The sequence below is a fragment of the Tamandua tetradactyla genome, chromosome X (assembly GCF_023851605.1).
Source record: "Tamandua tetradactyla isolate mTamTet1 chromosome X, mTamTet1.pri, whole genome shotgun sequence".
Classification (NCBI taxonomy): domain Eukaryota; kingdom Metazoa; phylum Chordata; class Mammalia; order Pilosa; family Myrmecophagidae; genus Tamandua; species Tamandua tetradactyla.
In genome coordinates this window covers 60,772,227-60,795,358 of record NC_135353.1, presented here as the reverse complement: position 1 = coordinate 60,795,358, position 23,132 = coordinate 60,772,227, and the positions used below count along the sequence as shown (strand labels likewise).

Sequence of the window (23,132 nt, the reverse complement as noted above, 5' to 3'; positions counted from 1 at the left end):
AACTAGGCACTGAATTGGGCTATGGGCTACAAAAGCGAGAAAATACGCCCATCTGTCCTGCACGAATCTATTTTTTAATGGCAGAAAGGAGGAAACGCGAACAGAAAGCCACACCCAGTAAACACCCCAAAGCCCAGCTTGCCCAGCTGCTTATCCCTAGACAGGTTTATTCATTCCACAAGAACTTTAGTGAGGGCCGGCTAAGTGCCTACTATATGCCCACTTTACAAAGAAGTGCCCTCGAGAATCGGGTCATGGGAGGCGGAATCAATCATAAAGTCTTCACTGAGGAGGCGAATTCTGTACACGATTGGGAAGGAGGGAGACAGTGCACGCGTGCAGGCTCAAGGAGTTCAGAATACGAGACAGGCCGGGGAGGAGGAGGAAGGAGGCGGGGATTGAGCACCGAAGAGGGTGGGAGGTGGGGGAGAGCTGAAGCTAGGGTGGGAGGTGTGAATGGTGGAAGCGATGGGGGGAATGAGAGAGGCCAAAAAGGGAAGGCGGCTAGGCGGGGCAGTTGTTGCCAGGGGGCGGGGGAGAGGGCGAGAGGCCAAACCATGCTAGAGAGGCGGGAGGCGGCGGCGGCGGCAGCGGCGGCGACGAAGGGGAGGAGAGAGGGAGGGAAGAAGGAGGAAGCAAGCGCTGCTGCTGCAGGGGGAGGAAGACCGGGAGGAGGAGCCGCGCGCCGCGACGCGGCTGCTGCAACCGCCCGGGAAGCCGGGCGCCGAAGAGCTGAGAGCGCGGGGAGCCCAGGAGCGGACCGGTCGCCCGAGCCGGGGCCGCGGGCCGAGCTGCCGGTGAGTGGAGCCCCGAGGGGCGCGGCGACCTGTCTCCGGGACCCGGCGGGAGGCATCGGGAACACGCGGCGCCGGGGCGGAGGGAGGGTGCCGGCTGTAGCCCAGCCCCTGGCAGGCCCGGCCTCCCTCCCTCCTGTTTCCTCCCGCCACTGCTTGCGCGAGGGGGGCAGGTCCCAGGCGGGCCGCGGGCTGGGGGTGGTGCTGCCTGGGAGGGCGGGCGTCTGGGGCGGGAGGGTGGAGCTGGGAGGTGTACCCGGAGGCGGGAGGCTGGGTCCTGGACTGCTCTAAATTGGCTGGAGGGGCCCGGCGGCGGCGAAGTTGCTAGCTGGGGGCAGAGACGGCCACGAGGTTGCAGGAGTAAGAGATCCCCCTGTGGCGAGTGCGTGAGAAGAGGAGCCCGGCGTCCCTGCCATCCCCGTCGCCCTCCCCGCCTGACGGCCCCACTAGTTCCTCTCCTGGCCTCCGCGCGGCCCCTTCGTTCTCACCCCTCAATCCAGTTGCTCGCCCGCTCCCCCTTCCCCCAGCCCCCCCCCCCCCCCCGTTCGCTCCCGCAGCACTGCTGGGTCCCTTCGGCCCCCTCCCTGACCCTCCCAGCTTCCTATTTCCCCTTACCCCTGCTTGCTTAGCTGTGCCCCTTATTCCCCTTTTCTTCCCTCTCTAGTTACCCCTCCCCGCTTCATAATTCCCGATGCAATTGCCTCTTTGAGACCTTTTTTTTTTTCTCCTCTCCTTTTAGATTGGCCAACGGCTCCTTTCAACCCTGCCTCGTTGGTGGCCACTGGAGAAGCGCGGGGGTTCCCCAGACAGCCGTGGGGACAAGTTAGAGCCGGCACTTTACCGCGGGCCTCGCGTGTAGCTTCCCCTCCCCTGCTCTAGGTGCCCCCGTGTCTGGAGGGGCCGGGTGCGGGAGTGTGCCCTCCTTACATGTCCCTCCACCCGGGCAACCCTCTGGGCTCGTGTTCCATCGTTTTCTTGCTTCCTTCACGGTGGCTGAGGGGAGCCACTTTGCATCATGTCCCGGTATAGCTACCAAAGTCTCCTGGACTGGCTCTATGGGGGTGTGGACCCCAGCTTTGCAGGCAATGGGGGCCCCGACTGTGCAGCCTTCCTCTCTTGGCAGCAGCGGCTGCTGGAAAGTATGGTGGTCCTGACCCTGGCCCTGTTGGAGATCCTGGTGGCCCTGCGGCACATCCTGAGACAGACGAAGGAGGACGGTAGGGGTGGCCATGGCAGCCAGCCAGAGCAGGTGACCCAGCCGCCGGAGGAAGGCAAGGAGAGCCTGAGCAAGAATCTGCTCTTAGTAGCCCTTTGCCTGACCTTCGGGGTGGAGGTGGGCTTTAAGTTCGCCACCAAGACCGTCATCTACCTGCTCAACCCCTGTCACCTGGTCACCATGATGCATGTGAGTCTGTTGACTTTTTCCTGGGCAGCCTAAGTGATAGTCATTTTTGTGTGCTTGGGACTCTCAGCAGTGCAGAGCACCTCATCACTGTGGGAAGTGGGACCCTTAAAAATGGTTTTCCGATGAATGGCTGCCTTTGTGCCAGTCTCAGATTTGGCTTTCTTTCCCCTTTGCACAATGCATGAGTCCCACAGTGGAGGTGAGAAACATTGTACCCCAGTCCTAGGAAGGACTGTCACTCAGACCAGCTGCTTCTCCCCTCCCAGTCCTGCCTAGGTGGCCTCTCAGAAGCAGGAATTCCAGTCCCAGCCAGGTGCCCTTTCGGAATCAACAATGCCTGTGGATCGTGGCCCAGTTTCCTTGCCCTCTGTCTGTTCCTGGAGGTGGGCCCATGGGCTTCCTTGACTCCCTGTGATACTTTGGGGAAATACTTTTACAGGCTTCTCTTAATGACTCTTTTCGTTTGGGAGTTTATGCTCTTAGGGTGAGGTCTGTCCTTGAATTCGAAGGCATCAGAGCTGTACAACCTCCTACTAAATGTACTCGGAAACAAGCCCCAGGTTGACTCAAACTTTGGGCTGGTGATCTCTATCTATGGTGAGGGGCTGTTTACTTTTTGCGTACATCTCCATCTTATCACTGTCATTTTTTGTCCTGTGGTCATGGTCCAGGGGTGGTCAGAGAGCTGATGTCTCTATCTCTCCAACTTCCACCCATTAGCTGTGCTAAGAACAACAAATGGGACTGAAAGGAAAAGTTGCCAGATACATAAAAATAATCTGGGTGAGGACCAAGAGTGAGACTGTCTTTCTGTACTCAGCCTGTGAGAAGAGATGTTCTAAAGCTATAAAATCATGGAGGAGGAGGAAGAAGAGAAGGGAAAAAACATCAGTCTTTTTTAGATTTCCGGCTGTGGAAAACCTGCTGTGTTTTATTCAGGGGCAGTTTTGAAACCTGTCATTGGCATCTTTACTGCTTTTATATTTGTGGAAAGTTATTCTTGGGAGACTTGTGACAGCCCTATGTGGAGCAGAGGGTGAGATTATTATCCCCATTTTGCAGGCCTGGCGGGCCCAGGGACAGAAGGTCACTAGCTGCAACCAAAAGATGAACTAGTAACTGAGTTGGAAAGCAAACCTACCCTTTTTGGGGTTTCAGGCTGTCAGTGTAGGGCAGTCTCATGGGGAGACCAAGGCTGATGAGCTTGGTGCTTTCTGCTTGTGGCTTGGATACTTGCTAGCTCTGTGTTCCTAGGAACTCCTTTGATTACAGTTTCCTGGCCTCAGGTTTCCCAATCTGTAAAATGGAGTGCATGGCCTCAGGCCCCTTCCCATCCTGCAGCTGTAGCAAGGAGGTGTGGATAACTGGAACGCAGAGGCTGTTATTAATTGCGTGGGTGAAAATGTTGAGCAGGGATGGAGTGGGCGGTGGTGATTTTTAAGGGAACGCTTATTGGGAAGTGATGCGATTCACAGGAAGCCCAGGACTCTCCTGGCTAGACCTTCTGTGTAAATTTTAGCCTGTACTCTTTCTTTCTTTTTCATGAATGAGGTTTTTGTTAATGAGAGGAAACAACCCATCTCAGCCACTGCTGTGTGAGACTCTAGGGACAGGAGTGCTTTTTGTTTGTTTGATGGCAGGTGGTAAGGGTCAGAGGGTACCTCCTTGACAAAGAGGTCTTCAGGCCTCTGGCAACCCATATCTAGAAGGTCAATAAAGGATTAAGTTCAGTCTGCCTGGGGCTGCTGCTGCTATGATGACTTCAAATCCCATAGCACCATGGTTTTTAGAGGAAAGATTTGTAGAGGTTTTTAGAGGACCCAGGAGACCTAGTAGCTGTGTGACTTAAGGGCTTCAGTTTGCCCATCTATAAAATGAGGCAGAGTTGTATTCCTAGCTCTTGATGGTTGATGTGCTATGATTTCTTTTCTCTGTAAGTAGCAGACAGGGCTATAACAAAGAGCTCTTCTGAAATGCCTTTGGCCTTCTTGCGTGGAAAAAGGAAGCTGGTTTCTTCTCTGCTGAGTTCAGATGGCCAACCCCTGTTCATCTTTTGCTCCATGTGCTTCCCAGTAAAGCCGACTGGACCACGCTATCCTTGGGGACACATGCTGATGATAATGACATTTGGGGCTGGCAGAGAGATGGTTGTTTGGGGACCATAAACTGTTCCCTATCATCTGTGCTTTTTCTACTGTCTTGTGCTTATTAGCTTAAACTCTGAAGGAATAAGGTGGGAACAGAGAAGGGTTATGTTGAAGAATTCTTCAGTCCGACTAGGATTATACTCCTTTACATATACCCAAATCACTGCTTTGTATCATTTAAATAGTAACCTCTGGCCTATTGGGGACCTAGCCTTTGATGGATGTAACTTTCCATACCCTCCTAATGGCTCTTCCTGGGAAAGAGGCATGAGTGAATTGTTAAAAGTTCGTATGAGTTTTTAAAGAAATTTAACAGCAGAAGTTTGAAAAGAATTTTCTGACCTGGTTGCAGCAATAACTCATGATGGTATGTATGATAAATAACACCTTACATTTATTAAGCACTTCATGGTTTATAAGGCACTTTCACATGCACTGCCTTATTTAGCGTTATGGTAGATTACCTGGAGTTTGGCTGCAGAAAGAGGTGTTTAAATGTTTCCTGTGACTGTGTTTATTCCTAAGTACTAAGAAAGGCTTCGGCAAGTCAATTAGTTGGATTAGGCTATATTATGGTATAAATTCTGTGGAGTTCAAAGATTCTGGTAAGGGAAGGGAGACAGCTGAAATGAAAGTGATACCTTATCACGAACACTTCTGATGTGTGTCTCAACAGGACTACTTATAATTTTGGCTTCATAGAAAGGTTCTGTTCTCTGAGAGTCAGTGTAAGTTTGTCAGTAACAAAAATGGCATTGCTTTCAGCCAGGAAGTAGAGAAGCTGGAGGGAAATTGGTTGATCTCCTCACCTTCCATTTTTCAGTATGCAAAAATATTCCCAAGGCCTTGTTACACAGACCATTGGTCATGCTGCCTTTGAGTGACTGCCAGCTTCACAGGGAAAGGCAGAACCTGAGTCCAGATTCTATTCTTGATGAATATTTCCACTGGTGGGTTTCTTTTTGGTCTCCTCTGATTTCTCAAAGGTCCCGGAACTGAGATTGATAAAGACTTGCATGGATTGAAGCGGCACCATCTCACATCTGTGCCCAAGCTGGAGATATTTGAGGGTTCTCAAGATCAGCAAGCACCAAGATTAACACTCCATTGTTAAATCCCTTGCTAAATATCAGAGGTATTACCAAATATCACCCAGCAACTTGGTGGCAGTAGTTGCTACAGTGGTAATTGAAGCTTCCCCAGGGAGAGAGTCTCAGCTATGTAAGTCCTAAAAGTGAGAGTCTTCAGCAGAAGGATTATGAGTCCAGGCAGCTTGACTGAATGTATCTGTAAAGACTAGTGGTCTTAACTTAGTGCTCCTTTAGTTCCCTTGAGTCCTGTTATGTTGTCTTTGTCTTGGGAGCTTAACCAAAAGACCCTATTTTGGGTGTCCAATTCCTATTGGTTCTGTACGCATCTGTGTCATTGTCTCCTGATTAAACATTGAGCTTAGTGGGGCACAACAAATGCCATTTAACCCTCGATGTGTATAAGGCAGGCTGCATCCAAGGTGGACATTTGCCAAATAATAATTGATGCTGTTGATCCCTTAGCCCCAAGCTACTGTTGTTTAGGCAGTAATACTGAGCCCATCCTTTTTTAGAGTTTGCCATTGCTACTTGGTTTTCTTTCTGTAAAACATATTAGAAATCTGACTTCTACTAAATATGGTTTACCTGCTTTGGATTCACTGTTTGATTTTCTTACTTCCTGTTTGCCAAAGGTGTAAAATGGCACATGCTTAAAAAGTCTTGAGTATTTTGTGACATCTTTTGGAACTAATGGAATATCCACTTGTGTTTTTGAGTTGCTGTATGATAGATTTATTTTAGAGAAAACCTGATGGATTTGAGAACTAGGTTTTCTTTTTTCCCCCTTGACTTCAGATCAGACATACCTCCTCATTCCCCATCTGCTGTCTGAAGCACTGATTACTGTTCCTGCTTGGAATTGATGTTGGTGGGTAATGGGTACAATGAGGGATCCAGCCATCTGCTGACAGCTTATCAGATGGACTGTGTCCTCTGTCACTAGTCCAGAGGGACACAAGTGGGTGATGTTTATATGGGCCTTGGCAGTGAGGCATAGCATCCTTTTTTAGTTTGTTTTATTTTTTCCCCCTAGGAAATTTGCAGAGAATTTTTCCATCTTTCACTGTTAGGCTCTCTTGGGTCATCCATTATAAAGTGAGATGGTATAGATTGGTGAATTAAACAGCCCATAGAGAGTCCTGAGGTTTAAAGCTATGATAATAGTTTTGCTCATGGCTTACTACAGGAACCTGAACAAATTATTTAACTTTTTCCTTTCTCATTTTTCTCCATGAAACGGGCCATATGGAACCAAGCATTTGAATCCTCTGGATAACTTTGTCGTCACTTAAAAAGAGAAGCTAGGCAAAGCTGGTCAAAGCTGGCAGATGACCAATTTATTTTTACCTCAAGCTCAGAGAGTGACAAACCTCAACTTCTTTTAACCTTTCTGGACAGCTAAAGAATCCATTCCTCTAATCATTTCTGTTGCTTTTCTCTGGATCCTTGCTCACGTCTGCATATCCTTCTAATGTGCAGCATATAAAAGTGGACATTGTAACTCTTAACAGAAGTCCAACTCACACCAAGCAGAGAGGAAAGATTTACCTCCCAGCCTTTTCATGCCGTGCACCCAGTAGTACAACCCAGCATTGTGCTTGCTTTTAAATAAGAGTACATTGCTGGTTCCTTTTCAGTGGATCACCTGCAGGTTCCCTGGACTTTCCTCCCTTTGCCATTGGTGTGGCAGCTTCTTAGTCTGTGGGGCTTGTTTTGTATTCTTTCCCTCTGTAAATATGCTTCTGAAGATCCTCCACCTCTCTGAAATCTTTCCAGATGATCTTGACCCGACTCCAGTTATTCCAGTCATTCTAGTAACACCTTTTATCCTTTCCTAACCCTCTGAATACTCTGAATATTTGGTTCTTTAACATGTATTTTGGCATGCATGTAGATAGTCCTGTGTTGGGGCTGGGTTATTTGTTTTTGTGTGTTTGTTCAGTCTCCACTATTAGTGTGAGAAGTTTTATAGGTGTAAAAGAACCGTCTTTTTTTCTTTTTTTTTGTAACCCCTGCCAAACTTAATACAATACAGGTATGTGCACATTTATTGTTTAATATATGTCTGCATAATGTTGACTAACATTATGGAGCCGATTTTTGTCTTTCCCTTTTTCTTTCCCCCTGGTGGCCCTGTCTTTATACCCTTGAGTCTCATGAGCACTGTTCCTAAGGATCCTATGTATTAAGAGAAACTTAACTGTCTACTTTTTGAAATAGCCAGAAGAGAGAGGCAGTTTTACCTCTGACTTACACATCTTTTTGTTAAATTTCCAGCACAAAGAGCTGATTATGAGAATTATGGCTTGCTCTCTGCCCGAGATGTCTGCCCACTTTCATTCTGGTCAAGAAATTATGCTGTTGGAGCTTGGTCTTAATCCCTTGGTAGACATCTGGACAAGCCTATTTTCTCTTGCTTCTTTAATAGCATATAAATTTAAAAATGTTATTAGGCTAGTGACTCACTTTCCAACTCTCACTTTACTCCTGTATTTTTCAGTATCTTTTGTTAAATTGAGAGTGTTTTGTCTCAGGTGCTCTTCTCCTACCATGAAGAGACTTTTATGGCTCTGGAGAGAAATGATTCTCAAATTTGATTTGTGAAAGAATCTCTTTGTAAGCTTGATATAATGCAGATGCCTGGCCCTCTACACAAAGCTTCTGCGTAGTTCTAGGGTGATGGTAGACATCTGCATTTATAATAAGTTCCCAGATGATTCTGACACAGGCGAGCCTTGGACCCCACTTTGAGAGACATTATCTAGTGGCTAAAATATTAGGTGGGAAGTTGGTTCAAATGCTAATCCAGACTGGTATGAATCTTGGCCTGTGGGCAGGGAGATTTAGTCTCCTGGCATCACCCCAGTGTTTATGTAGGTCTTAAATTTTGTGGCTCAAATTAGAGGTTGAGAGCCCCCAAGTTATTGGGAGGTGAATCTTAAGGTAGCTATAGAGTTCTTATGGCTTGTTGGGAGTTATATCAATGGAATATTGCAGCCAGCCTCCTTTTGACCTTGTTCTCCTTCCACATTCCTTCCCTTCTCATCTCTAGGATCTGTGGGGACCAACAGGAGGAAATGGTGACATGTGGTTGTTGCATACTAATTCTCTGTTGGCAGGACTCATGCTAATTCTCTGTTGGCAGGTTGAAATGCTCATGAGAATGAATTTATTCTTGCATTCATTCAACAAACATTTATTGAATGCCTATTGGGTGTTAGACATTGTGCCAGGGCCTAGAGATTCAAAGATAAATAAGAAACAGTCCTTGTCCTCCCAGTTTAAAGGAAGAGACAAGAAAAAGATCAATTAAATTACAACATGACATATACAATATCAGATCTTCACAAAATCCTATGGAAGCATAGAGGACAGAGTGTCTTTTTTTCCTAGTGCAATTAAGGAAGACTTCCTAGCAGAGGTAACATTTGTACTTGCTTGTGAAGGAGGAATTATAGCTCCATGAGAGCAGGGTGTCTTGTTTGTCTTGTTCACTAGTGTATCCCCAATGCATAGATCAGGGCCTGGCTCATGATAGGTGCTCAATAAATGTGTGTGGATGAATGAAGAGGAATTTTGGGTGAAGGGAATTCTAGGCATAGGATACAATATGTGCAAAAACACAGAATTGCTTCCTTCTTCACAGGGAAGTGCCTCAACTGTAACCTAGAGACATTCTCTTATTTTTATCAGAGGCAGATTTCATCTTCTTTTCCCTTGGTAAACCAAAGAACGCTCTAGGAATGCTCTGTCACTTCTGACAGATTAGAGAACTGTAGATGCCCAAAAAACCAAGAAAGGGGGATTTGCAAGATAGAGTATTGTGTTCTCTGTGCTATCCCAAGCAGGGCCTACACTGTCAAAGACAGGTGCACAGAGCATTGAGGTGAGTGAATAGATGTTAAAGATAGGAAATGGGGAGATAACAGGCATTTCACCATTAGCCAGGAGATGATTTTTGGTGGCTCACGGGTTGGTTGTTATCTGCACTAAGGTCCACAGCAGAACTGATGCAATTTGATGCTCTGCTTCTACCTTTCTTTTTCACATTCCTTCTTCCCTACTTCCAGGATCCTCTACGTGATTCACCCCATCCAAGCTTACCTCCTCTCAAGGGCATTCTAAGCTCCAAAGCAATCCTTTTTAGAATTCAAAATGCCCATTTCATCAGGGGAGGTGAAATCTACTATAGGGTTAAGAAGAAAGCGGTTCATTTAAGAGATTCATATGGAATTGTGACTGGCTCATAGATAGACTTAACTGGGTGTGGGGAAATAGAGAGTTTTTAAAAGGGCCTTGTTATCCCAGCTGTCTGTCTCAGATTGGTGGACTCTCTCCAGTGTTTTTGAGCAGGTGGCGTTTCCTGTGTACCTTGTTCAGTTTTTGGCCTCTTCCCCAAACCAGGATAACTGGGGTTCTAGTAGCTTTGCATATTAATGTGAATCCCCTTCTATTTTACTTTCCTGGCTTCTAAAAGAAATATCATATGATGGGTTGACTTAAACAACCGGAATTTATTGGTTCATGATGTGCTAGAAAAATTCCAAAATCTAGGTGACACCATAATAGTGCTTTCCCCCTGAAGACTGGTGTTCTGGGGCTGGCTACTGGCGATCCTTGGTCCTTGGCTTTTCTGTCTTGGGGCAATGTACCTGGCAATTTTCTTCTCCTTTCTCATTTGGGGTCGATTGACTCCCGGTTTCTTGGCCTCTCTTTGACTTTGCTTTCTGTGTCCAATCTCCTTTGCTCATGAGGACGTCAGCCACATTGGATTAAGGCCCACCCTCATTCAATTTGTGCACACCTTCACTAATAACATCTTCAGAGGTCCTATTTATAAATGGGTCCACACCCGCAGGACCAGGAATTGGAACCTGAATATACTTTTTGTGGGGGAAATGATTCAGTCCTCAACACCGTCCAAGGTGCTTGGTTGCAGTGGTTTATCTGAAAGCCTTGGGAATGCTCCTCCTCTTCTGGGCATCAGTCCTCTCTGTTTGCTCAGCTCTTTCCCGGGGAATGAGTTGCTAGCTAAGCAGGGTATGGCTTGCACCTCTGTTAGTACATGGTGTATGAAGGAACTTGGACTTGCTGCCAACCTGTTGGTCCTGAACAGGAGAGTTTGGAGGGGCTCTCAGTTGGCTTTGGTTCCTTTCCAGTAGCTGCCAGAGGAAATGCCAGAGGAAGGATAGCATAAGTCCTGTCCTGGGATGGTGGTTCTGAGGGAAGGGAATGGATGGCAGGAGTCAGGAAGTTAGAGAGAATTGATTTGTTTTGCAGAAACAGTCCAAGCTCTGCCCTCTGGACAAGTGTTTAGGTGGAAAGATGGAGGAGGGAGGAGGGAGAATTACCTGGAGGCAAAAACAAAAGGTTGCCCATTCTAATTCCATCCTGATATCTTCAGTCTCCCTATCGCCAACACACAGCTCCTGTGACATAACTTGGGGTGTATTTTGCCTGTGCCTTATATGGTCTTTGCCAATCGACCATCTGTGTTTGCAGAAAGACTCTGACTGACTGTGCTCTGGCTGTTGCTAGCAAAGAGACATTTCATTCAGGTGCTGATTAAATAAGGCACAGATCCAGATTGTACTTTAAGGCCCTTAACTATGGTTCAGGGAGCCCTGGGTAAATGCTAATTAGATGTTCTGGGCAGAGCATTAGCAGAGGCTGCTGGAGGTGAGGGGCTCTCTTCAGAAATAAGGTTGGGGGGAAGTAAGTGTGAGTAGAGACTTCTAGAAACTGTCTGGATCCTCTTTCAGTTAATCATATCCGAGTTGCTGGCCTGCACGTGGATAGTCTAGGCAGGCTTCCCTGTTGGCATTTACTTGCCAAATTCTGGCTGGAACTCAGTAAATTTTGGTTGGCACCGCAGGGATTTTGATTAAGTAGAACAGAAGATAGTAGAAATGCCTCCTTTTCCTAATCCAAGTCCCTCATAGAGGATAGAGCTTCTGGATCTTATTTCCTGGGTTTGTATTTGAGCTCTATCACCATGTGATGTTAGACATGTTACCTAACTGTTCTGGCCTCAGTTTTACTCATCTATAAAATGGGAATAATAGTATCTACCTAATAAGGTTGTTGTGAGGATTAAACGAAATAATTTAAAATAAGCATTTAGCAGAACATCTGGCTCATGTGTGCACTCAATAAATGTTAGTAGTTTCTAAACGGTCATAATATGACAGTCATAATATGACTGTTTATGTTTAATTATGTTTATAAAATTATGTTTACATAATTAAGAATACAGACTTTAGAGTGGTACAGGCATATATTTGAATCTTCCCACCAGCTGTGTAACTCTGGGCTAGTTACTTCACCTCTATGAGCCTAAGTTTCCACATTTGTAAAATGGAATAATAATCATACCTACCCTGCAAGGTTTACTTTGAAAATTAAATGAGAAAAATGAGAAAATACATAAAGTATTGAAGACAGTACCTGACACACAGTAAATTTTCAATAAATTTTAGTTGCTCTTATGACTGTCATAATTAATGTATGGCTACTGCTGCAAGTTTGGGTGCTTGATTTTGGGATAAGATTTGATACAGGAAGGCAGCTTTGAGAATGTCAACCAGACAAAAGCTCCGCTGGCATCTTCGGTTCATACAGTAGGCAAAAATAATTGGTTCCATAAAGTTAGCACCTGTGTAATAACCTCTAAGGGGCAGCGTTGCTTGACTGTTTTGGGCCTAATGACATTTTCTGTGGGTAATTTGAAGGTTACCTTAAATCACCTGGTCCTTTCTGAAGAATTTGGAGGATGGCTGTCGTTGATGGAAGTGTGGCTTTCCAGGGACCTATTAGCTCAATTATTGCTGTTGTTGATCAATGGACTGAATCCATGGTGCAAGCTATCTTGAGAATGGTAGCCTAGGAAACCAGTGAGTGCCTGACAGAAGTATGAAAGGTGTGGTTGGAGGTGGGGAGAGGGCAGAGGTAGGCAATTTGATTTAATTTTCACTAATTTCTTTTGATTGAGGAGTGTCTTTTTCCATGTGCTATCTAGTGGCAGGGTTGAGTTATTACTGGAGGAAAAAGGGCCAGTCCCAGAGCTCTAGGAGGAAAGCAGGTTGAAAGTGGACAAGTATGTTAGCTGAAGGAGTAGCAAGGTGTAAGTGGAAAATGTGCTGCTCTAGGGAGTAGACTTCATTATTTGTGCCTTGCCTTAAATATCAGTAAATGGACAGAAAAAAATAGGCACTTCTCCCTATATCTCTGGGATATGGTAAACTTCCTTTTCAAGACTAACTATTCTCTTTCTAAATATACTTTGCTCTGGGGCCTAGCAAAGTCACTAGAGGAAGGCACCCTTGAAGTGCAGTCTCCCAGGGTCTAGGCCTTGGTTATGTGACTTAACCTTGGGATGAAGGATGTTCTCACCCACAAGACCATTGGAAGGCATCTGGGCATATTTCCAAGCTTTACTGGTAAATAGACAAGCCTTGGAGTTGAGAGAATTGAGAAGGCTGAGGTCATGAACCTGGGAGGCATTAGCTTAAGGGTATTTCTAAAGCAGCAGCCCAACAAAATAGCAACCATTAGAAATTAGCTGTGTGAGTTCACTCCTTCCAAGACCTGGGGAAGATTTTAACAAAGCGTCCACTTCATATCAGCACTTGTTTGTTGTTTGTTTGCATTTGTTAAGTTTCCTTTGTAAAGTCCCAGACGCCTGAGTGTGTAAAACCTCAGATACTTTATTCTCTGCGCCTTGCATGAATGTTTCTCAGGGTCATCTGCACAAGTGCCTCATGATCTCAGTGCTTTCACACTTAGCCCCTTCAGCTGCTGATGCTGCTGCTTCACATAGGCGTTTCTTTTAGTTTGTAAAAGCTGCCAGAATGCAATATACCAGAGACAGAATGGCTTTTAAAAAAAGGAAATTTATTAAGTTGCAAGTTGCCAGTTCTAAGCCTGTGAAAATGTCCAAATTAAGGCAAGGCTATAAAAATGTCCAAACAGGCATCCAGGAACAGATCTTGGTTCAAGAAGGCCGTTGACATTTTGGGGTTTCTCTTTCAGCTGGAAAGGCACATGGCAATGTCTGCTAGCTTTCCAGGCTTCATCAGTGGCTTCCCTGGGGGCATTTTCTTTATGCATCTCTAAAGGTCTCTGGCTGTGTGGGCTGTCCTGGCTTTCATACTTTTTCCAAAAATGGTTCCCTCTTAAAGGGCTCTAGTAAGCAACCCCACCTTGAGTAGGTAGAGACACATTTCCTTGGAAACCGTCTCATCAAAAGGTACTACCTACAATTGGGCGGGTCACATTTCCATGGCAACAGTAAAAAAAGATCTCACTCAGCCATATTGAATTGAGGATTAAAGGACATGGCTTTTCTGGGGTACACGACAGTTTCACACTGGCACAGCATTTCTCCTTATTTTCTGGGCTCCTAGTCCCACGAGAAACATCAGGGCACCCCCAAGAAAAGGGACTGCTTTTAACTTTGGGTTTCTATTTTGCCTTGCTCTCTGTGCTTTCCAGTACAGCTCTCCTCAGAATAGCCCTGCAAGCTAGCACAAAGCCACGGTCATGTTTCCTTGTTGCTCCTAGGGTTTCTGGTCTGTGAATGAAGAAAACTGATTGGCCCCCATCCCTGTGTCTGTCTTCCTGTGGCAGGACTTTGGGGGGCTGGGTACTGTCTTGGGCATAGGAGGTCAAGGGTGACCTTTAGGCCAAGGCTGCATTCAATTTGTGGTAAGAATGTGAAACATGCTCTGTTAAAGGCGTCTCCTGACTGGTCAGATGATGTTTGGCCACACTTCACAGCTAGCGCTCTGTTTGCTCAGATGTACACATCTGGAAACCAGCCTAGGATCATCTTCCCAAATTTCTTACTCCCTGCTTTGGGTCTGTCCCGAAAAACAATTTGCCAAATACACTGTGGTCTGTACCTGTTCTTTTTTGATTCCCTTCTTCCCTGGTCAATTTGCAGTGAACTGAGAATTAATCCTGGCTTCTCCCTCTTACATTTCCTCTTTACGTTCTTCCCTTGGGGTTGGGTTGTCACATTCCAGGCATTGTTCATTGATATTAAGGACAGCTGGTGCTCTGCTCCTTTATGCCCCACCCCAACCTTTTTTTATTTTTTTTTATTAAACATACCAACATACAAACATAAACATACTTATCATATGATCATTCCATTCTACATATATAATCAGTAACTCACAATATCATCACATAGTTGTGTATTCATCATCATCATCATTTCTTAGAACATTTGCATCAATTCAGAAACAGAAATAAAAAGAAAACAGAAAAAAAATTCATGCATACCTTACCCCTTAACCCTCACCCCTATCGATCACCAGCATTTCAATCTACTAAATTTATTTTAACATTTGTTCCCCCTATTATTTATTTCTTTTTAATCCATGTTTTAGTCATCTGTCCATAAGGTAGATAAAAGAAGCATCAGACACAAGGTTTTCACAATCACACAGTCACATTGTAAAAGCTATATCATTATACAATCATCTTTAAGAGACATGGCTACTGGAACACAGCTCTACATTTTCAGGCAATTCCCTCCAGCCTCTCTGTTATGCCTTAACTAAAAAGGTGATATCTATATAATGCATAAGAATAACCTCCAGGATAACCTCACGACTCTGTTTGAAATCTTTCAGTCATTGACACTTTATTTTGTCTCATTTCACTCTTCTCCCATTTGGTCTAGAAGGTTTTCACATTTCCTTGATACTAAGTTCCAGCTCATTCTAGGATTTTTGTCCCACGTTGCCAGGAACGTTTACACCCTTGGAGTCATGTCCCACGTAGACCCAAATCTTTTTTTTTTGTATGCTGTATGGTGGGGGTCACATTTCATTCTTTTTTTACGTGAGTATCCCATTATTGCAGCACCATTTGTTGAATTTTTGTTTGTTTGTTTTTTGGGATGTGTGGGCTGGGAATGGAACTCATGTCTCCTGCAAGGTAGGCAAGAATTCTACCACTGAGCTACTCTTGCATCTGTGCTCCCCTCCACCCTTAAATCTTTTAAACACTGAAAACCTGGAATGGGTTCAGATGGGAGAAAAAGAGTTAAATTTAGGAGGAGGCACTCACTCTAATTTTTTATTATCTCTGCATACGTTCTTAAAAATTAGGAATAATAATAAGAACAATACTTGTAGCATTTGGGGGCACTTACTATGCATCAGTAAGTGCTAAGTGTAGCCTTCCACAAAGGTCATTTTTTTTTCATCTAATTCTTTCTCTGAATCTAGCTGATTTTCCTTTTGGTTCACTGTAGACATGGTATATTCTAGCAATACTTTCTCTGGTTATTGAAATGGCAGAGTGAGGCCAACTCAGAGCCTAAAGAAACCACGGAGATAATTTTGTTTGCCCCTCCCCCTCTCTAATTTTTCCAGATGAAGACCCTGAGGCCCAGAGAGGTGAAGTGACTTGCCCAAAGCCACACAGCTAAATAGAAGCAGAGATGGGTCTCCTGACTTCATGTTCAATGTGGCCTCCTTCTATCCCCAACCATTCCAGCATAGAAGAAGCTGGACCTTTGTTCTTGTTCACTATTAGAGAAACAGAAACCTTGTTTTTGTTGTCTGTTGTAGCTTGGTTGTCTGTTGTAGCCTTGAAAATGAGGATGCCACAGCTACGGTCCATCTCTTTACCCAACTGGTTTAGCAACAACTTTTTCAATTTGCTTTCTGTCTTTCCTTTCTCTTTCACAGAGGAACCTGGCCCCAGTGCCACCATTGCTTGCTGTTTGCCCTGGGCAGGTAGTCTACCAAGAAAAGAGTTCACAATGAGCCTGCATGTAGAGCTAGTGAGATCCACTTTGAGATAATGTTAGAAATGGAACCCATCCAGCTGTGGATATCACTAAGGTCATTGCTTCCTTCCTTCAAATAGAGGCCTGCTTGTGAACCCGGTGAATATGTGTGAGGCTCCAGAGCAAGGAACCAATATCAGGATCCAGAAGCTTTCTCTAGAGGAGATGACAAAGACGAAAGAGGAAAAAAGATCAGAATAATCTGCCAGCCCAGTAGAGGAGGTCAGTTCATCTTGAGAAATAGTACAGAGTAATAGAAAGAGCTCTGGATTGTTAGCCAGACATGGTTCCTGTTCATACATTTCATTGCAAAACAATAGTTTGGTCAGGTAGCCTTTCTACCTCAGTGTTCTTATATTTTGAGACATATAGTGTGATAGTTAAGAGTTGCAGGCTCTGGAGCCAAAATGCCCAGGCTCAGATCAATCCCAGCTCTTCTGCTTTCTAGCTGTGTGGTCTTGGGCAAGTTCATTAACATCTCGGGCCTCTTTCCTCATCTGTGCAACGGGGACACTGATAGTGGTGATATTATGAGAGTTAAATGCATCACTTCATGTAAAATGTTTAGAACAGTATCTGGTGCAGGGCAAGTGCCCAGTTAATATGAGTTATGGTATTTTTATTGTGTTTATAAGATGGGGATGATCTTTGCTTTTCCTGTCTCATGGTGGGGGAGCGTATGAGAATGAGGTAAATAGGTATGTGAATGGGCCTTGTAAACAAGAAAGCACCATCTAAATGGAAAGAAGCCTCATTTTCTGAGAACATCAAAATTCAAAGGCTTCTTTGCCCATTGTTTCTAGAATCAGATATTAATGAATCTCTCTCCGGCCATCTAGCAGATAAGAAGAATGGTAGGTTTAGATGTAAGGGGTTATATAAATGTGTGGGCCATCAGGCAATGCAGATCCTGCTTTTTCCCTGCCCATTGTACTCAAGTGAGCTTGAAAGCCTGAATCCTGTTAATGATATTAATCTATGTAGTGACACAGGTGAACATCCTTCAAACCTTGATACATTTCCATTCCCCCTCTTCCTCTCTTCCATCATCGCAGTCCTTGAGTCATTTTGATTTTGTCTTTTATCTCCTCTGTTTCTTCCTTCTCTGCCCTAGTTCATCTGGTTGTTTGTTATCATTATTGTTGTTGTTATCACTGGCTCTCATCTGGTTTATTACCGCAGCAGCCTCCTGACAGGTCTTCCCTCCTAGGTGTCTTCCTGCTTTGCCCATCCTTTACACTACTTCCAGAATTAAAGTAGAATACAGGTTGTGTCATGTCATTTCCTCCCTCAGAAACCTTCAATAGCTCCCCAGTGCCTTCAGCTGGGACGACAGACACCTGTATTTATACAGAAATATTTGTGTGTGAAGAGTTGTATACATTGATGTTTCTGGCATCTGTGTTGGTAAATAGAGAATACTGGGAAACAGCCCACCAGTAACAAGATAGTATATCTGGGCAATAGAATATTGTGCTGCTTTTAAAAGGAAGGAGGTTGATCTCTGTTTTGACTTTGAAAGATGTTCACGAATTATTGTTAAAATTAAAAAAGGGTACAGAACAATACATATGATAGAAGCCCATTTTCCTAAAAAAAAAAATAATTCAAACCAAACCCCGATATATGTGCATGTTTTTAAGCATGCTATAAAATCATAGAAGAATACATACCAAATAGTGCTTACTCCTGAGGGATCAGGGGAAGGAAAGTATTCTTTTTACTTAACACATTGCAGTGTTATTTGAATACAGTGCAAGTACGAGTTTCTTTAGTAATTAAAAAATAAGCTTGCTTTTTTTTTTTTTTTTTTTTTAAGAAATAAAAGGAGATGATTGGCAGCCTGGGAGAATAATTTAAATAGAGGGTATTCAGTGGAGGAAGGAAGCCAACTCACGAGAGAAGATTTGGCAACTGTGAAAACATCATGTGTTTGAGAGGTTGTGCCACAGAAGTGGTGGGGGTGAGGCAGGGGGCACAGAGAGATTACGCTGGAATGAGGCAGTTACCCCATTGCCAGGAGCTTCAACTGAGAGGGGGTGGGATAAGTAGGAGAGTAGTCAAGTGGCCAAGAAGCAGGCAGAGGCTGATTAGAAAGGAATTATAAAAGCAAACCAAAGTGTGTTTGTGCACGTGTGTCTGTGACTTGATGGTGCTGAGCTGCAGAAGGACTTGGGGAGAGCTCATAAACTGTGAGGAAACATCACTATGGGGCAGGGAGTAGGGCGGTTGAGGAGGGACAAATTTAATATTAATTTTAGGGGTAGGAAGCTACCCAAAAAAGGATGAGCTCTCAGGCCGGTTAAATCTCCATTGCATGGAATGGTTTAGGCATAGGCTGGACTAGATAATTGCCTTCTCTGACTTAAAAGTTACGAAAGACCCTTTTATGTTTAAGTTTTGGCTGTCAAAAATGTTGGGGCAGTCGTCGAGTTATCTTACTGGTTCATAAAATAGTCTGGTGAGTGACTGAAAGGGGAATATTTGTTGCTCTTGCAGCCTCCAAGGCATCTTTTTGACCTGTCACTCAATTTGGGAGTAGAGGAAATGGAGAAAGTAGAGGTCAGGAGTCCTTGGCCCTCGTTGCACCTTATGATGACTTTGGGAACTTTTCAACAATACCAATGCCTGTATTCCCTACCCCATTCTGTTGTAATAGAGTTAGGTTGGAGCCTGGCAGCATTTTGTAAAACTCTTCAACTGATTCTAATCCGCAGCCAGGGTAGGAATCACTAGTGTAAGAGATTGGATTACATGTGTTCTTAGCCTCAACAGTTCCTCAGAGGTGTGTATGTGTGCGTGTGTGTGTGTGTGTGTGTGTGTGTGTATTGAACCCCATCTCAATACTGATATTTCCTCCTTTGTATTTCCAAAGCCCTTGGGGTGCCTGCTCATCCCATTGTATGCTACTTAGTTGTTAGTCTGCTAGGTAACATCTGTAATCTAAGAGTCATGAGTTCTCCAATAACTGTAGGTGCCCTTATTGAACCTTGTACTAGGCTAGGTTAACTGATTTGTCTTGAATCACACAGCTTGGAAGGCAGGGTGTCACACTAGAGTACCTGACATCTAGGTGTTTAATCATTGCTGCCTGAAGAGAGACAAGGAGCTTTGCTTTCTTGGGTGGTACTTCTTTTTGTTTAAAGTCCAGGGGTGGTACGGTCTTATCTATCTGAAAAGTATGCTGGGAGAGTGAATTGAGGAAGATTGCTGGGCATGCCGAAAGCTCATGATATGCTAGGTACTGTATAGTGAATCTGAATCAGTGACATATATGAAGTATTTCTCTGGGTCTACAACCATACTAGGAACCTTCAGATACAAAAGAAATGCCAGATATGGTTTCCGCCCCCAGGGAGCTTGTTATCAAGGTTCATTTATACTCTAATTACTGCATTCTTAGTTTGGCAGATATTTGTAAAATTTGTAACCAGAAAATGCTAGAGGTCTGAGAGACTTTCTGGTTCCTGTAGTTCAAATCCTTCATTTTGTACCTAGGGAAATAAGCCCAGCCCCAGAAACTACTTGTACAAGAACACAACACTTGTGAGGGCTTGCATAGCAGGTTACATCCTGCTGAGGTCTGATTACATTCAGTTCTGTTGATCAGTTGAAGGACGAGTAACCCAGTGGCCCACGTTAAAACTTTAACAGGAATTCCATTTTGTGCTTTATGCTTCCGGCTTCCTGTGGTTGGGGGAAGGGGGGTTGAATTTTAGTCCTTCTTAAAACCCTTCCCTGGGAAGGCCAGTACTGGTTACCACTGGAATTATATAGCTCAGGCCTAAGAGACCTAAAGATGGTCCATGTTTTCTTTCTTGAAACAGCCTTTGACTCTAGCCTCTCCTGTATCTAATTATTATACTTTTCAGCTTCTAAAGAGGCTTTCCCAAGATTAGTGTGTTTATGGCTTTTTGTCTTAGTTGCTCTTTTTTTTCATTTTGTGAAACTTACCTTCGGGTGGGAGGTGCCTGATCTTATGTGTGAGCCTGAAAATTAGTGCAGTGGGGCAGGTTCTTAGAGGAGCTAGTGTCAGCTTGGTTCTTTTGGCCCTGTTCCCTGTCAGTTCCTAAGTCAGAAATTCAGTGTCAAGACTGGAGGTTTCCCTGAAGAGAAATCAGGTATAATTCAAAGTAGAGTTAGTAGGTTGCTCTTTCCAGAACCTACCCCTCTGACATCTCTGCCCTCTGGTATGTTAGGTTATGGCAATAGTCATAACTAATATTTATTGAACACTTAACCATGTGCCAGGCATGTGGTAGGATAGATAATGTTTCTGGCATTCCCATTTTACAGATGAGGAAAAACTAAGATTCCAAGAGGTTAAGTAGCATGCATAAAATATAGCTAGAAAATGGCCAGACTTGTCAGCAAATCTAGGTCTGGCTGACTCCAAAAACAGTATTGTTAACTATCAAGCTAAATACAGCCTATCATTTAAAGAAATCACCAATTACATTCTTGTATTGATGAAGAGTAGTTTGCCAATCTTATGGAAGGCAATTGACAGAACTAGAACTAGTCAAAAGAAAAGAGTCAGGAGCATACAATTTTGTTGTCCTGGAGGGTGTACTGTGTCAGGAAACCTGCCAGTCACCAGCATGCTTATTGTCAGATAAGTCACTTTCCTCCTCTGAGACTCAGTTTCTGCATCTGTAAATGAGAGAGCTGGATGAGGTGATATCTAAGATATTTCGAGCTCTGACATTTGGTGACACTGGTTTATTTTCCACCTCCTGTTGTGATGGAAAAACCAGAGAACTGGTTTAGGACAGGAGGCATCTGAAATGCAAGAGTGGGGAGAATTTAATAGTCCTCCCCGAGCATCCTGAATAAGTCAATTAGCATCAATTGGCTTTTATTATGCTTATCCAGTTACCCATTGGCTCTCTGTTTTCCCTTGGGAATTTATAAAGAAAGGGAGTTCCTTTTCAATTAGTCCCTTACCCACATCAGAGAGGAGTGCTATAGCTTCCTTCTTTTTTTTTTTTTAAGACTTTAAAAAACTATTTACTTCTAAATGTGGTAAAATATACATATCTTTAAAATTATTTTAACCAGTTTAAGTAGACAATTCTTTGACGCTAAGTACATTGACAGACCTGTGTAACTTTTACCACTCTCTGTTTCCTGACTATTTTCATCATCTCAAACCACAACTCATGCTGACTTAGCAATAACTACCCATTTCCCCCTTACCCCACCCCTGGTAGCTACTATTCTACTTTCTGTCTCCATGAAGCTGCTCATTCTAAGTATTTTATATAAGAGAAAGCATAATATATTTATCTTTTATCTATCTAGCTTATTTCACTCAGCATAATGTCTTTAAGTTATGTCTGTGCTGTAGCACGCACCAGCACTTTGCTTCTTTTTACTGCTGAATAATATTCTATTGTATGGATATACCATATTTTGTTTATCCATTCATCTGTTGATGGACACTTGGGTTGTTTCCACCTTTTGTTTATTATGAATAATGCTGCAGTGAGCATTGGTGTACAAATATCTGTTCGGGTCCCTACTTTCAGTTCTTTGGGGTATATACACTTAGGATTGGAATTGTGGTCATATGTTAATTCTGTGTTTCAAACTGATTTCCATAGTGGCTGCACCATTTTCCATTCCTACTAAGAATATATGAGGGTTCCTATTTCTCTACATCCTCTCCAACATTTTCTGTTCTTTCTTTCTCTTCTTTTCTTTTCTTTAAATATTTCTATTGACGAATCTTCACACACAAACAGTCCACACAGTGGACTCACAATATCATCACATTGTTACTGTATTCATCATTATGATCATTTTTAGAACATTTACTTCACTCCTGAAAAAGAAATAAAAAGAAAAAACTCATACATCCCATATCTCTTACCCCTCCTCTCATTAACAGTATTTCAAACCTTCCAGTTGTTACCCTTTATCTCCCCTATTATTTGTTTATTTTTTAATCCTTATTTTTTATTTTTTTTACTCATCTGTCCATACCCTGGATAAAAGGAGCATCAGACACAAGGTTTTCACAATCACGCCATCACATTGTAAAAGCTATATAGTTATACAGTCTTCTTCAAGAATCAAGGCGACTGGAACATAGTTCAGCATTTTCAGGAACTTCCCTCTAGCCACTCCAATACGCCATAAACTAAAAAAGGTTATCTATATAATGCATAAGAATAACTTCCAGGATAACCTCTTGAGTCTGAAATCTCTCAGCCACTGAAGCTTGATTTTGTCTCATTTCTCTCTTCTCCCTTTTGGTCAAGAAGGCTTTCTTAATCCTGTGATGCCGGGTCCTGCCTCATCCCAGGAGTCCTGTCCCATCTTCATTCCTTAATAATAGCTATCCTAGTGGGTGTGAAGTGGTATCTCCTTGTAGTTTTAATTTGCACTTCTATGATGGCTAATGTTATTGAGCATCATTATTGGCCATTTTAGTATCTTCTTTGGACAAATGTCTATTCAAATCCTTGGTCCTTTTTTTAATTGGGTTTGTCTTTTTGTTGGTGAGACAGCTAACTTTCTTAAAGTGGCTGTTATTTACTTTCAAGCCTTGTAGTCTCAAAATATTTCCAAAAGATCAAATAAAGGCTGAAAGGTAATAGAGCACTTAAATATGGGGTGCTTCTATTTTATTGCTATATGTTAGAATTGCTAGAATTTGTGTTCTATTTTGTTAGAGAGCTTTGAAAGATAGTAGTTTCTAGAAGCGAAGCAATCTAAACCGGAGGTTGTACTTGTAGCTTTTATGTCCCTGGAGAGTTTAAGAGCAGATGTACGCTTAAGGAGGTCTAGTGTAATTTGCCTTCCATTTATCTGTTCTATCATAAAAAACTTTCTGTTCTTAGGAATATTGAGGCTGATCTATAAATCCTATGTGATGCTGCA

General features: G+C 43.6%; 1 protein-coding gene across 5 annotated transcripts in view; it reads left to right on the top strand.

Moving 5' to 3' along the window:
- Window positions 1-654: 654 nt before the first annotated feature.
- The window catches only part of TMEM164 (transmembrane protein 164), a 199,864-nt gene continuing 177,386 nt past the window's right edge, over window positions 655-23,132 (top strand). The window contains exons 1-2 of one of the 5 annotated variants that reach the window (XM_077146558.1): window positions 692-797; window positions 1,534-2,199. In XM_077146558.1, coding sequence (XP_077002673.1) covers window positions 1,810-2,199 — 390 coding nt within the window. In that variant the 5' untranslated portion in view covers window positions 692-797; window positions 1,534-1,809. Of the gene's footprint in view, window positions 798-1,042; window positions 1,177-1,533; window positions 2,200-18,405; window positions 18,437-23,132 lie in introns of those variants that run through there. The other 4 variants (XM_077146557.1, XM_077146556.1, XM_077146563.1 and 1 more) reach the window with 4 other exon arrangements.